The sequence below is a fragment of the Echinops telfairi genome, unplaced genomic scaffold, assembly GCF_000313985.2.
Source record: "Echinops telfairi isolate 266 unplaced genomic scaffold, ASM31398v2 ScPeMD7_7479;HRSCAF=8517, whole genome shotgun sequence".
Taxonomy (NCBI): Eukaryota; Metazoa; Chordata; class Mammalia; order Afrosoricida; family Tenrecidae; genus Echinops; species Echinops telfairi.
The window spans coordinates 806,717-823,223 of record NW_022111383.1 but is presented as its reverse complement, the minus strand read 5'-3'; the positions used below and the strand labels follow the sequence as shown (position 1 = coordinate 823,223).

The following is a 16,507-nucleotide window of genomic DNA, read 5'->3' as shown; positions in this document are numbered from 1 at the left end:
CACGACCCACAGGTTGAGAACCGCTGCTATAAACCAATAGTACGTAAAACTGAGAGTAAAAGGGTTTACAATGAAAGTCTTTTTACCAAATGTTTTGGGTTCACTGGTCTATTTTTACCACTGGACTTAATTGAGGTTGCAGTTTCTGAGGGAGACATATGCACTCCAGAGGCCAGATTCGGAATCAGGAATTCATTTTCATCAGATTGTTCTAGAAGAGCACACTTGATTTATGGTGAGAATAAAACGGACGAAGCAGAAGCCATTGCCTTCCCCTGCAGGAGAATCATCTACACAAGGATTGAAGAAAACCTTCTAAACTCTGGAGCCCAGTGACTGTGAGAAGTAAGAACTGCTTTCATGTAAAGATGCAGAACTGTAAGGAACACCCGCTGAAAGCCCCGTGTATTCCATCCATTACTGTGAGGATCTAATCCGAAAGAGACTCCAGTCATGCTGGCTGACTGACCGAGCATGAGCGAAGTTTGTGTATCATCGCCAGGGAGAGAGTCAGTTCATTCACAGGTACACGGGGCTGAAATGAGTGAAGGTCTGGGATTCACTTTAAGATGTTGTAGTAACAATTATAATAACGAACAAAGTTAAAAAGGGATTGTGGTCGTTACATAATCTGTCAACTTCCAAAGGGGTGGGGTCTAGCCTGTCAATCAGGTCACAGTCAATGAGGCCTTTGTGTGGGCATGGCCTTCTCCTGAGGATTCTGGGAACTCCTATCTTCCTCTCCAGAGGTGGGACACACACCCTTTCTGCTATACATTCCTGTTGACAAGCTACATGGAGACATACTGAGGGAGCTGGAACCCCAGAGCTCGAGGAGCCACATGGAGACCCACACCAGCACTGAGATCTTTCCACCGCCACTGGATCTACATGCCTCTTAACCCACTGGCCTGTGATCTTCCTGCATTTGGCATTATTGCATGGCTGTGTGAGTCTAAAGAGGAGTTCAAGGACTAGTATTGGACTAGTATGGGCTAATATTGGACTTATGGATTTGATCTGGATAGAGCGGGGATGTTTCTCAATATACAATTGCTCTTTTATAAAAACTCATACACATATGCATGTCTAGGAATTTGTTTCTCTAGTCTACCCAGACGAACACATTATGGTACCGGGAGTAGGGTACTAATCATAAACAAATCATAAAGCTGGAGAGGAGATGTTTGTTTGACCTCTACCTCATGGTAGTGTTTCTTCTTTGGCTAGCCAGAGGTCAGATATGGCAATGCAGTTTCCTGGGTTGTTTTCTGGAAAGAATATATGAAGTTAAAGTTTTGATTATTTTGTTTGGTTCTTGTCTTTGGTTATTCCTGTTTGGAATAGTGAAAATTAATGTGATTAATGTATATTTTGAGCTCAGGGAGTGAAATCACTCCTTGAATTTCTCAGAGTTGCTTAGTGAAAATGGCTGACAGAAGGCCTGGTCCTGGTATGAGGCAATGCAGCCAGAGGCCTAAGGCAATATTTTGTATCAATGGACTAATTTAGATAAGCATTGAACTTGACTGTATTACAAATTAAGTTTACAATTTGGCTGTCCTAGGTTTATACTGTTTTCTTCTGCTTATTGTTATTGATATAATAATTGATAGAAATGATTATTGGGAGTATCAAATAGAGAGCTTGTAAGCCAATTTGCCTTCAGCCATTAATTTGAATATTTAAATGGATTAGGACACACCTGCCAAGAAGGGTCTGAAAAGATAAGCCCCACCCAGTGTCTTGAGTGCTCAGGGCATTTGAAGATGAAGAGACTTGCCTAGGGGGCTGTTGACAGATTGATGGGGAAAAAAAGAACCTGTGGTTTTTTTTGAATTTTGAATTAGTGGTTTATGCCCAAAGCTGGAAAAAATCTGGATCCCTGAAGACACTCCTCTCTAGGGCTGAACGTTAAAGGGTGCCTTTGGGCAGGCTGAAATGCTTGCTAGGTGACCATCTGGATGCACTTGCTGAGTGGACATGAGAGAAATGCAGCAATGAAGAGACAGGTTGAGTCTGGCCACTGACACCCGTGAACCTGGTGCACAGGAACGAGAGGAGAAAATGAGAGCTGGTTGACTGGTCTTAAGTTCATGACCTAGCACAAGGGGGCTAGGGTTGTTGAGAATTTGTGACAAGCCCATGGTCTAAAGGTGAGGGGACTAATGGACACCCTGGTAAGGCTAAGTGAGGCAGCCCACGATGAGTTGACCAGAACCCAAAAAGATGATTTTTGAGCCTGTGAACTGGTGCATATTGGTGCTGATTTTATGGATGCCTGTCCTGATTTGACTTTGCTTATGGATACAGACTTCACAAAGTTCCAATTAGTATGAAGATTCTTCACATCAAAGAATATGATTGTCTCCTCAGAGCACTGGGTTGATATAAATGGGCAATATAGAAATTGGATACCTAAAATGGGGCGGATAAAAGCATGAAGTGGCTGGCTTACAAACTTGTATAAGTGGGGGAATATGTTCATAGGATTACGGTATAGGTGTTCACTTAAGTGCAATTGTTAAGCTTAGAGTATTGTTTGGTTCACTTAAAGAATATTATGTTTAAATAAGGCTTTGGCACATATTGAATTGTATGCAGTTTAGTTTTATCCTATTAGGTACAAATATGATTTTCTTATTGTTTGAAAATTAAATATGGCTAAAGAGTAGTGTGAAAGTGTCAAGATGACAAGGGGTGGTCTGTGGAAATACATAATCTGTCAACTTCTGAAGGGGTGGAGTCTAGCCTGTCAATTGGGCCTCTGTGTGGGCATGAACTTCTCCTGAAGATTCTGGCAACTCCTATCTTCCTCCCTGGAGGTGGGACACACTCTCTGCTACACATTCCTGTTGAGAAGTCGCATGCAGACATACTGATGGAGCCAGAGCCCTGGAGCTGGAGGAGCCATGTGGAGAACCCTGGCAGTGCTGAAATCCTTCCACCACCTCTGGATCTACAAGACTTTCCACACACTGGCCTGTGATCTTCCTGTACTTGGCATTATTGCATGACTGTGTGAGTCTAAAGAGGAATTTATGGACTAATATGGGAACTATGGGCTAATAGTGGACTTATGGACTTGATCTGGACTAGGCTGGGAGGTTTCTCAATATACAATGGTTCTTTTATATAAAGTTCTTTTGTATACACATATGCGTGTCCATGAATTTGTTTCTCTAGTCTACCTGGACTAACACAAGGATAGAGTATGTGTGTAAATCTTGATAACGTTTAAGTCAAGTCTATGGGGCTTTATTATGTTAGGCACTCTATTTTTGTATCTACTTGAAGTTTTTCTGGATTTTTTTTTTCAAGTGAATTATTTGAATCATTTTATTAGGGACTCATACAACTCTTATCACAATCCATACATACATCAGTTGTATAAAGGACATTTGCACATTCATTGCCCTCATCATTCTCAAAACATTTGCTCTCCACCCAAGCCCCTGGCATCAGCTCCTTATGTTTTCCCCTCCTTCCCCGCTCCCCCTTCCCTCATGAACCTTTGATAATTTATAAATTATTATTTTGTCATTGCCCTGTCTGACGTCTCCCTTCACCCACTTTTCTGTTGCCCGTCCCCCAGGGAGGAGGTCACATGTAGATCCTTATAATCGGTTCCCCCTTTCCAATCCACCCTCTCTCCACCCTCCTAGTATCACCACTCACACCACTGGTCCTAAAGGGATCATCTGCCCTGGAATCCCTGTGTTTCCAGTTCCTATCTGTACCAGTGTACATCCTCTGGTCTAGCCAGACTTGCAAGGTAGAATTCGAGTCATGGTAGTTGGGAGAGGGCGGAGGAGAGGAAGCATCTAGGAACTAGAGCAAAGTTGTATTTTTCATCGTTACTATATCGCACCCTGACTGGCTCATCTCCTTCCCAAGACCCCTCTGTAAGGGGATGTCCAGTAGCCCACAAATGGGCTTTGGGTCTCCACTCCGCACTCCCCCCATCATTCACTATGGTAAGATTTTTTGTTCTGATGATGCCTGATACCTGATCCCTTCGACACCTCGTGTTCGCACAGGCTGGTGTGCTTCTTCCATGTGGGCTTCGTTGCTTCTGAGCTAGATGGCCACTTGTTTATCTTCAAGCCTTTAAGAGCCCAGACGCTATATCTTTTGATAGCTGGGCACCATCAGCTTTCTTTGCCACATTTGCTTATGCACCCATTTGTCTTCAGCGATTGTATCATGGAGGTGAGCATACAATGATATGATTTTTTTTGTTCTTTGATGCCTGAAAACTGATCCGTTCAGCACCTCGTGATCACACAGGCTGGTGTGCTTCTTCCATGTGGGCTTCGTTGCTTCTGAGCTAGATGGCCACTTGTTTATCTTCAAGCCTTTAAGAGCCCAGACGCTATATCTTTTGATAGCTGGGCACCATCAGCTTTCTTCACCACATTTGCTTATTCACCTGCTCTGTCTTCAGCGGTTGTGCTGGGAAGGTGAGCATCACAGAATGCCAATTTAATAGAAGAAAGTTTTTTTGCATTGAGGGAGTACTTGAGTGGAGGCCCATTGTCCTTCTGTTACCTTAATACTAAACCTATAAATATATGCACATAGATCTATTTCCCCATCCTCATATATAAATAAATTTGCATATGTACATGCCTTTATCTAGACCTCTATAAATGCCCTTTGCCTCCCAGCTCTTTCATCTATTTCCTTTGACTTTCCTCCTGTCCCACTATCATGCTCAGTCTTCATTTGGGTTTCAGCAATTCCTCTTGGTTACATTACCCTTGATCATGGCCTACCAGGCCTCCCACACCCTCCTCACCACCGATTTGGATCACTTGTTGTTCCCTTGTCCCTGGGTTTGTTAACACCAGTACCTCTCCCCAGTTTTTCTGGATTTAAAAATGAAAAATTAGCCTACATTTCTAAAAAAAAAAAAGGCAGGCATCAAGTGTCATCCAAAATATTAATAAAAATATTTCACAGACTCATTTATTTGAAGTAGCACTTGTTTAAAATAAAAATACAGTACAGCAGATTAATTTGAGCAATTCCTTGAGGCATTCTGTAATGGTCTTTATTTTCTAGGTTAACAGCCTAGTGAACAATCTAATGGGTCATTTCCATTATGTATTGGGCAGTGAACTAAGGCTTAAAATCTTACACCCTAAGTTCTAAATTGAGTAGAAAAAAAGAGGGAAGTTTAAAAGGGCCCTTCAGAGCAAAGCAAGCTAAGGACTTCTAGTTGAATTAGAAGGTTGGGTTAGCAAAGTCATGCTCAATCCAACTAAGCAGCTCCCCAGAGTCCTTTGCAATGTCCATTCCTGCCAATATGCACAGCTCAAGACCCTTGCAGGTGGAAGGAGCCTCTGGGAACCTTGAGCAGGCTTTTCCCCTTCTAACACTGCACGGTGCTAATGTAGGCCGAGTCGGGCACATTTACCCCACAGAAGCAGCTCTCTTGGCTTCCCTAAGAGTGCCTGGACAAGAGAGCTGAGAGACCGGGCTGAATACGACACAGAAGAGCCCCACATGTCTAAATGGCTCATACAGTACCACTGAAACTTAATAAACCTAACATTTGTGCTTAACTGATTCCAGGCTACAAGCAACGCTTAGAGGCCAAAGAGAGGGTTCAGACCAGAAATTGTCTCACCTGCAAAAGAATTCCCACAAGTCTAGATTTTGAATTCTCTGAATTCTTTTAATTCGGTTGCGATCCATTGTTTTCCCAAAGAGACCAGCAACTTCGTTATACTCGTGGGTTTGACTCTGCAGAGGAATAAGCTGGAGAAAGGAGTGCATGTCATTTCACGGGCTCCCTCCGGCTTCTTTCAGAAGACATGCACAGCAGCCCGGCTCTCACCTGATAGGGAACTTCGGTGTTCACGTGCTCCCAGTGTAGCGGCAGAGGGATAGCTTCATTTTCACAGATGTAACTGAAAAGACACAAAACAGCAAAATATTAACCTTTTCTACAAAGTGCAGTGTTCCTGTCTCAGGTATTGTGACAAATACCAGTGAGTGCAGCCCTTTGTTTCATGCTTCTAGCCTTATTGAGATCTGCACGGGGTGCTACTTTGTTAGTGCTCAGTTCAGAACATTGCGGGAAAACACCAAGCCTTATACACCATCACAATTTCAAAAACAGTTGTCTGTCTGAAATTTCCTGAATTTCTTTAAAATGAAGGAAGATTTTAGGTAAGATATTAATAATAAAGAAAGGGATTGCTGAGAAGAAAATAAAACTCCAGATTACAAATGCCTTTCAATATAATTATACTGGCTACTGAAAAGCTTGTGAAAATGTGGAATTAGGAGATAGGAGAATTTACAAAAGTTTTTTTTTTTGAAGCTCCTTTATATTTCTCTTGTTATAAAACAAGTAAACACAAAAAAACGACTTCACTACCACGTGGTCAATGCTGACTCATAGTGACCCCATAGGACAGGGTAGGATGGTCCCTGTGGGGTTCTGAGACTGTAAGGGATTAGAATGCCTGGTCTGTCTCCCAAAGAGTGTCTGGTGGATTTGAACTGCTGATCTTGTAACTAGAAAGCCAATGTGTAACCCACTAAAGCACCAGGGCACTCTCATTATGGGTGAGGTTATATGAACTGTTCAAATTCTCTGCCCGCTTTCCTGAAGAGTTGTGGATCTTTTGAGTTCTAGGGGTATTTTAAATACAAAGATAAATCAAAAAGTATTGTCACTAAGCGTCCAGTTCACATAATCTCAGGTGTATTCCAAACAAACTATGTTTATACATCTCTGCAATCAGTGGATGATACAGACACGTTCTCTCAATAATACACTAGCTCAGCCTCAGTAGGCCAAAATAATAATAAATAAAATGATCAATGAAAACAATGGCTTCTGATATCTGTTGGACCAGTAAAAATTCAAGAGAGTAAGGGAGTCCAGAACTTTATGATGATTGGGGGTTTTTGTTTTGTTTTGTTTTTTTGATTCACAATGGATAATCTTGATAGATTTTCCCCAAGGACACGGGACAATCACAAAGGCTTACTAAGAAATTGATAGAAAAATGAAAGTACATTGGTGAGACCACCGCTTGTCTGTCAAAATCTAGCTTGAAATACAATGTCTGCAAACAAGGGAATCTAGTCAATACAATTATTATCAAATAGATGCACCTATCACAGATATTGAAGAATTTCATCAACATCTTTAGTCTAAACTTGATTAAACAGAACAAGCAATCAAAATGTGTGAGTAGGAAAGAGAGGAAGGAACAGCAGTTGAAAAAGCTTAGAAACAGAAATAAAGCTGGAGATCACATGATAAAAGTTTGCAAGATCAATGAGTTCTTCAACGCAAATACCTTTTGCCAGTTAACACAGACAGGAGCTAAACATACGGACTTCTCCAGATGGAGTACACAGAAATAAAACTGACTACATCTGTGGGAAGAGACAATGGAGAAGCTTATCAGCAGCAGCTAAAAACAGTTCAGGAGCTTACTGTGGTTCAGACCATCAACTGCCCGTAGGTAAATTCAGGTTGAAGTTGAAGAAAATTAGAATAAGTCCACAAGAGTCAAAGCACAACTTTGAGTCCATCTTAAGAACAGATTCCACTGGCTGAATATTAATAACAGAAGGCATGCTGAGCTGTGGATGACAGCAAGAACATTGAAAATGAAGAAAACAAATGTAATTAAAAAGATGGGAAAGAAAAAGATTGGCATAGATATCATAAAAGACTCTGAAATGTCCTCTGACTCATTGAGTAGCTAAGGCAAATGAAATAGATGAAGTCAAAGAGCTCAACAGAAAACTTCAAAGGGAAGCTGAAGAAGACGGAGTACAATATAATGAAATATGCAAGGACCTAGAGTTTGAAAACCAAAAAGGAAAAAAAAATGCTCAGCATATCTTACACTGAAAGAACTCAAGAAAAAAATCCAACTCTCGAGTTGCAATATTGTAAGATTCTATGGGTAAAAGAATGAATGATGTAGGAAGCATCAAAATAAAATGGGAAGAATATACAGCCACTATACCATAAAGAACTAGGCAACATTCAGCCATCTAAGGAGGTAGCATATAAGCCAGAAACAATGGTACTAAAGGAAGAAGTTCATGATGGACTGAAGGCATTAGCCAAAACAAGGTTCCAGGAATTGACAGACTATCCATTGAAATATTTCAACAAGCTGATAAAGCACTGGAAGCACTCATTTTACTATGCCAAGAAATTTGTAAGACCTAACCACCTGACTAGAAGAGATTCCCATCTGTAGCTATTCCAAAGGAAGGTGACCCAACAGAATGTTTAAATTATAGAACAATTATCATTGGTATTGCATGCAGGTAAAATTTTGCTGAAGTTCATCCAAAAACAGGTACAGCAGTACATTGACCAGGAGCTGCCTGACGTTCGGACCCGATTCGGAAAAGGATGTAGAACAAGGGATATCATTGCTGGTGTCAGAGGGACTTGGTTGAAAGCAGTGAGTACCAGAATGAAAGATGTTTCCTTGTGTTTATTGACTGTGCTACGGCATATGACTGCACGGACCATAACACTCTATGGATGGCCTTGAGAAGAGAATGAGAATCCCAGAGCACTACACTGTGCTCATGGGGACCTGCACATGGATCAAGAGTCAGCAGTGAGAGGGGAACAAAGGAATATTGTGTACAATCAGAAAAGGTGTGTATCGGGGCTGTATCTTCTCACCATGCTTAGTCAATCTGTCTACTTAGCAAATAATCAGAGACGTTGGATAATACGAAGAGTGTGGCATCGGGATGGGAGGGAGGCTGATTAACAACCTGTAATATGCCTATGACCCAACCTTGCTTACAGAAAGGGAGGAGGACTTGAAGCACTTGCTGATGAAGATCAAGGACTGCAGCCTTCGATATGGATTACAACTCAATGTAAAGAAAATAAAAATCTTTACAACTGGAGAAAAGATTGACGTTATCAAGGATTCCGTCTGCTTTCATTCACCATCATTTCTCAAGGAAGCAGCAATGAAGAGATTGAATGACATATCTGTATTCTGTAAGTCTACTGCACAAGACCTGAGCCCACCTGTGGTCATTTCGCTTGCCTCATTTGCCTGTGAAAATTGGACACCGACTCAGGAAGATGGAAGAGGAATCAATGCATTTAAAATACGCTATGGGCAAAGAATATTGAATGTACCACATAAACTGGAAAAGGAGCAAACAAATCTGTCTTAAAACAAGTGCAAATAGGATGCTCCTTGGAAGTAAGGATGGCAAGACCTAGTCTCATGTACCTTGGACATGTTATCCAGGGAAACAAGTCCCTGGAAAAGGACACCATATTTGGTGCAGGGACAGCAAAAAAGGGGAAGCTCCTCAAAAGAGTGGACTGACTTGGGGCTGTGACACTGGGGTCAAGCATGGCAGCAACTGTGAGGAGGACACAGGGCAGGGCAGTGTTTCGTTCTATGGTACCCAGGGTGTGATGGGCTGCAGCCAGTGTGACAGCACCTACAATGCCACCATGCTGCGGAGAAACAGCTCAGGAGAGTTGCAGAACGAGGCTCACAAGAGTGCACCTGCTCATTTGTTGAGTGAGGCAAGGACTGAACCCGTTCGCAAGCTTCACCCCATTCACCCTACAACTCTGACTGTGACCCTTCAGACTTCTCCCCTCGAGTCATATCATTCTTTTTATTTGGGTTTATTACTAATGTTTCAATAGTGAACAATTTACTGATATTGGATGATAAAATGCAGTTGTTGATTGTCTCTTGAGAGGTAATTTTTAAAAACGTTTTAATGTTAGTTGGGTGATGGTTTACAGAGCAGACAAGTTTTTCATTCAATAATTCACTTTGTTCACATTTAAAACTATTTCATCGGTTGCAACCTTCCACAATGAACACCATTTATCCCATTCCTCTCTGCCTTCTGTCTCCCTCCCTAGTCCTTCTGAATTTTGTCCTTGGGTAAATGCTGCCACTTTGATGTCAAATGATTGATTATTCTGTTGTGTGCATACTGCACTAGTATTATTGTTTCCCTTATAAACCTATCTATTGTTTGGATGAAAATTGGGTCTTAAGGGTGAGCTCAGTTCCCGGCCTGAGAGATGACTAAGGGCCAAGAATTGGGAATTCATATTTCTTTTAAATGTTCTTTGAGTTTCGGGAACAAAGAAATTTGAAAGGGACTGAAATCTTAAAAAAAAATTCATGGTATTTTTTTTGCCTTTTATGACTTTGATTATTGTCCTATATTTTCCCCTCTCTACACAGGCCATTGTAAAGCGATCCCTTTCAGGGCATTTGAGAGTGATGGCCCAGCTGGGTCCTCTCTAGTTTTCTGGTCTCAGGGGAGTGGAAACTAATGCTCTCAAGGTTCACTGAACTAGTTGTTCCCATGCATCAATTGTCATTGAGCTTCTTGCCTCTGGTTGGGAGAGATCAACAGGAAGCATGGCTTGTTAGACATGTAGTACATGCTCAATATACTCCTGCAATAAATTAATGACCCTAACACTCAACTGTACTCTGCCTACTTACTGCCTCTTCTTTTGTATCTTGTTCATTATCATCCTTCATTCTGGTAAATTCCATCTCTGTCTGCCTTTGTTCTGTGCTTTGTACACTCCATGACCGACCAGACAGAACAACACTTTTAATTACAGTAACATTTTCCACCCAGCCATCTCAGTGTTCTCTCCTGTATTACTGATTCTTTGAAGACAACTAATTCTTTTATTATATCCCTTGTACTGAAGAACAAGGATATGATACAACTGGTAAAGAAGTAAAAGTCCCCCATATCTCTCTGTTGCATTTTGTCATTGTTGGTCAACTTCTTGACCCTCCGTGATGTGTGTTTCTATGGTCTTCAGTATATGAACTCCAGGATGGATGAATCTTTAGAGACAATAACTAGAATAAAGGTTCCTGGGGGGAAGAGGGGGCACAGTGAGGTAAGGGGGTACAAGGAAGCTGATATCAAGGAGTTTAAGAGGGAAGAAAATGTTCTGAAACTGATTTGGGGAGAAATTATACAACACGGCTTGATGTGAATGAATGGAATGGTATGGTGTCTGGATTATCTCCTAATAAAATGGTTTTGGGGAAAAAAAGAAATGCTAGGTCATTCAGTACATAAATTTCTTGAAAAGCTTTTAAATCATGACACTAAAATATAAGTCAAGAGTCATAAGGAACAAACTGTTAAGGAACTGGAAATGTTTTCATTATTCTTTATCTTTTCATATTTCTTTGCATGTAGCAAATGAGTCTTCTCTACAATTCATGTGATAGCTTCTGTTAATGTGTTTCAGTTAACATTATTTGAGCAAAAGGAATTTCAATCCTTGCCTGAAGAAGTATCCCAGTAAATAGCAGACATGGATTAAAAGTTTTCCTTTCAATTCCAGTCACAGGAAAAAACAATAATTTTTTCCTGGCATCTATAATTCTTTGCATACTTTTTCTATTTTCAACATTCTTGTTCGTGGCCAAAGCTATCAAAAAAGAAAGCATGCCGTGCAGGTTTGGAGAACCGCTGAGCTTTCTTGGCCTGTGTGGCCATCTTCCTCAGACCCTGTGTCGTCACATGAAGCGTGAAGTTACTTCTAGGCGTTGCCCAGTGGGGGTGGGATAGAGCGGCATGTTGTTTTAGATTCACAGCCTAAAGAATGATGGCTCTTCAGGAGTTCAGACCTATCTCACAGATTGTTTTAAGGACTTATAGCAGGAGCCATAAGGCAGCTGGTAATAAACATGCTAAGTGCTCTAAAGACTGGAAAGATACAAATGTAGAAGGGAAAATGCAACACTGATAATTAACAGGAAAGGAAAACCCTGATAGAAAATTATAACTCAACCATTGAGAGATTAAATATTGCCAAGATCAACTATTAAAAGATTAACACCTAATGTCGGGGGTTTAAGTGGAGAGAAAATGTTTTGAGAAACGATGTACAAATGCGCTTTACACAATTGATGTGTGTATGGATTGGGATAACAGTTGTATGAACCCCTAATAAAATGTTAAAAAAAAAAAAGGGAACCATGATTAAACATATACAGAGATCAAAAATAAATAAATAAATAAAAAATCATAAGGATTAAAAAAAAATAAAATTAAATTAAAATAAAAATAAAAGATTAACATTGAGATTATTAAATAACCCACCCAACATATTCAGGGTTGTTTTGTTTCTGTCAAATAATAAGAGAAGGGAGAGGAAAAGAAAACCATGCAGCCTCCAAAGCCTCCCCTTTCTCCCCCAATTCTCTTTACGGTACCTGAAAGTGCTGATGGAAAAGGGGGCTCTTTTCACTAAGCGCTGTTTCCCGGTGGTGAGATTCATTTGCTTCATTTCTGTAGACAAAGACGAAGGTAGGAGACAAGTCACAGAAACGTGCTGTGCTACATACACTGTCACGAGGACCTGCAGCCGCACCGCGCAGTCATCTGGAGTCATGAAACTCGGGGGCCGCTGATAAGCATCATCTACCGAAAATCCGTCACCCCGTATCTATTTATCATGCCCTAAAAAGAACTGCTGCCGGGCGCCCACGTGCACTGCTTGAGGTAAGCTCAACAGTGACCATGCTGGTCTCTGCACTGCTCTGTGCGCATGGTCAATCCATTTCCATCCACACTGAAGAGGTCACGCACTCTCACAAAATGGCACTAAAATTCGAGGGTTCTAATCTTAGGGAAATGAAGAGCACCGAGGAGCGAGAAGAAAACCCGTACTACACAGGATCTTCCTGGTTGACTTATTGAATGGACCGAAGGAAGTCCCGCCATCTCCTCGCAAATTTTGGAAATAATAAAAATAAGAGATATTGTCATTTTAAAACGAAGAAAACCCACAACTTTTTTTTTTTTTTTAATGTAGACTTTTGTCTTTTCTTTAAATTGTGCATGGAAACCAAAAACACAGCAAACCTAGTCGGGCCCAGTAAACACTTCCCTAAGAGACTCTAGGGATAAAAAGGATGAGCTTATTAACTAGTGGGATTATTTTGTTCTTTTCTTTATACCTCCCAGAAGGGTACATTTACCAGGTAAATGTCACCATTTCCAGTAAGGGAAGCCATGGAGTCTTAAAGTGAGTGCCGGTCTGTCTTCTCGAAATTCTATGGCTGCGTTCCAAAACGAAGGCCTGATGCCACCTGGGCAAAGGCTAGCGTCACAGCTGAACGGGTGCTCTGCCTTGCTGTACTCTCCGTGAGCTGCACACTGGCATGGCCTTTGTGTGAGGAGCAGGCAAGATCACCTGGGCCCCGACAGCAGCACCTGTGGTGCCTCCTTCTGCCACCTCCTTTTGAGTTTCCTTTCCAGCCACTGGATGCAGAGAACCCAAGTTGATGAATGGCAGACCTGCCGGGGCTAATATCTCTGCCGTTCGCGCACACGAAATCCCATGCCCTGCAGCCTTAGAATGGTCCCATTATGTAGACTCTTGGCAAACCTGGGTTATTATATTATATATTACACCTCCTCTTTGTAAAAATTTTTTTTTTCTAATTTCTAATGAATGACATTGTCAGAGAAAGTTTCCTCAAATGTGACTTAGTTAAAAGCAATTTTTTCAACAATGTCTGGCTTGCTGAATTAGGTACCAAATGGTTTGACACGCTTCACCCTCTAACGAAAGCTGGTGTCTGCGCATATCATTCTGATTCGGTCCTGCTTCAGAAGTAGTACTTGTACATAAGACTGAAAAATGCCTCCCAGACACCTCTGCCCAGTGGCAGCAGAGAGGCGAATGTCAGGGTGCCTACAGCTCACTCGCCTAGTAATTTTTTTTAAAGTATGGTGAGTCAGGAGTACAGCTGGTGGCTTTCATTCTTGAGAATGATAAGCAGTGGGAGAAACAACGTTAATAGGGCAGTGACCATTAGCTGTTGGGTTGCATATACCCTCCTACGGGTCAAAGCCCCATCACCATTGCTGGACCTTGTTGCAAACAAAGGGATTTCCTAAGGTTTTAACCCTGCCCAAAACCCCCCACACACACACACAACTAACTCTGCCGGAAAGGCAGGAACTAGGCAAGAAGAGCCGCAGCCCTGAGCTGTGTAGCAACCCAAACTGCACACTCCCACCCTATCTTGTTTGGCGCTTTGCGGCAAACACCTGAAGCTAGCCCCTTGGGACTGAAAGGGTTAAAACCAAAGGGACGGTCATGGGTTATCTACAACATGCCAATATTTTTGTCCTGGTGAATGGCTGAGTTCCAGATTCACAGGCCAATATGTGAAAGTGTCAGAAAAAAACAGAAAATGGCAGAAGGCAATGGCCCTTTGAAGAAATGTGTTTTCTGTCACACATACCTGGGGAAGAAGGGGCCATTCAGCTGGACTTTGGTCTGGAAACTGTCACCAGCTACCTATGTGACTTTGACTGGCACTTAGCCTCTCTGTTTGACCCTTATGATAAAAAGGGTCGAAAAAATAAAATGTATACAATAAGGCGTCACATGAAGGCTTTGGAGGGTCTTGCGTTTCTGAGAAGCAGTACATAAACTCAACAGCCATGACAATCTCCACATCCATTAATAGCTCCCTATATCCAGCAGAGGGTCTGGTGGGGTTTGAACTACCAACTTTTTGGTGCGCAGCTGAGAGCTTCAAACCCTGCTACCCATATAAAGACCTTTACCAAAGGCAATGTTGTTCAAGGAGATTTTCAATCTCAAGTTTGTAGAGCGGTTTACAGAAGGAGTGACCTCACTGTGTGCAAACGTGTCAACTAATCCTGATCCTCAGAGCTACAGTCGACTGTATCATATCGATATACTGGAAACACACAACCATTAGGGAAAGGGAAACATACCTGCAAAGTCTATCCTGTAGCTGAATTTGGAAGTAGAAAAAGAAATGGTGCCACAAGGGTTTGCTTTGAAGCTTTTTTCGATATCTTCACTGCTAACTGAACACTGAATGTTGGTATCCGGCTTTAAGACAAACCAGAAAGTTTCATTTACCAGCTGTTCACATTAATGGCTTAGCCATAGAGGTGGGGCTGTGGTCACAGAGGTGAAGAATGGAGGGACCAGGCTAACAGTAATCTGCTCTCGTTCCCAACACACAAGGAGAGTCACAGCTAAACCAGTGTCTTCAAAACACTTTAAGGATTAGAAATCTTAAAATAGTCACTCTTGTCAAATGATTACAGTGTCTACAGCCATCTTCCTTAGTAGCTCAAATGAAATCTTCAATAGCCGTGTAAGGTAAAAAAGAGCCTGTTTTGGAGGATGGCTTCCAATCCCAGGCTACCATGAACTGGCCAGGTGACCCTGGACAACTGGTATGAACTTTGAGGAGTTTTGCATCATTGACTGGAAGGCAGGGCACTAACATCTGCCTCCTCTGAATCATTGTGAGGATAGAGGAGAGCATGCGCACAGCACCTAACATGATGCCTGGTGTACAGAAGGGAGTGTAATGTGGGCTTGTGCTCTTCCTTCGGTCTTTGGCCCGCAACTCAAATTTGGATTTGCTTGGATGCACTGACACCGAGCAACTCTCAGTCCCACTTGTCCTCTGCACGCACAGCAAACACACAGCTTTTTCTACACACCTAACAGTGAAACCCTGCGGGAAAGAAAAGGCAAAGGGCTCCATGGTCTAACTTTGCTTTCTCTGGAGCTCTCGCGTTTCCTTAAGGTTGAGCTTTCTTTTGGCCTGGTGGTGCACCCATCATCACTTTCTACATGAGCAAGAGGCTGCTAAGGGACTCTCCATCCCTTCTGCTGGACCAAGGAGAAGAGGTACCTGGAACATATGCCACTTCCCACATTCTGCCAAGTAAAACCAGCCCCACTGGGTGTCGGACGTATCCATCTCCTCCATCTCCTTCTCGGTCGTTTTGAGTAAGACTTCTTCTGCTTTGTGAAACATCTCCTGAAATGCCAGAAGGAGGTGGAGGAACAAACAATTCTATTAATAATCAATGTCCTCTACCCACCGCTTTCTTCCTTACCAAGAACTGTCTTCCAAGTGTCTGCCCCATACCAGCACTTTAAAAATAGGATTCTGCTTCATGTGTGGGCTTGTGGATAAGCATTGAAAATACTGGACATGTGTGTTTAAGACACAAATAACAATTCACATAGGTAGGATATAGCAATGGACACATAACCATTTAAGAAAGTGATGTCAAGGTCTATCACCTACTGCCATCGAAGTGATTCCAACTCATAGTGACTCTATAGTACTGAATAGAACTGCTCCCAGGGGTTTTCAAGACTAAATCTTTACAGGAACAGATAGCCTCATCTTTCTCCCCTGGAGCAACTGGGAGATTTGAACTGTTGACCTTTCAGCAAGCAGCCCAGGTCATAACCCAGTACACACCACCAGGGCTCTTCAATATCCATGAGGACTTCAAATTACGGGTACAGATCCAAAAATTTCTTAGTATATGTTCATAGCTCATCGGAATGATTCATGCTAGTATTAGTAAGGATTAGAGCATCTGCTTCTTATTTTAGTATGATTCCATTCAATAGCATTAAAAGGTGTTTATACTTGAGTGG

The 16,507-nt window shown here is 41.9% G+C and overlaps 1 protein-coding gene across 4 annotated transcripts in view; it reads right to left on the bottom strand.

Annotated features, from left to right (window-relative positions):
• The window catches only part of PARP11 (poly(ADP-ribose) polymerase family member 11), a 70,780-nt gene that overhangs the window by 7,985 nt on the left and 46,288 nt on the right, over positions 1-16,507 (bottom strand). For 3 of the 4 annotated variants that reach the window (XM_045285863.1, XM_045285862.1, XM_004717640.2), the window contains 5 exons: positions 15,744-15,872; positions 14,803-14,923; positions 12,258-12,333; positions 5,846-5,918; positions 5,636-5,766 (listed from right to left, as the gene is read on the bottom strand). In XM_045285863.1, the coding sequence (XP_045141798.1) occupies positions 5,636-5,766; positions 5,846-5,918; positions 12,258-12,333; positions 14,803-14,923; positions 15,744-15,872 (530 nt within the window). Of the gene's footprint in view, positions 1-5,635; positions 5,767-5,845; positions 5,919-12,257; positions 12,334-14,802; positions 14,924-15,743; positions 15,873-16,507 lie in introns of those variants that run through there. The other variant, XM_045285864.1, reaches the window with a different exon arrangement.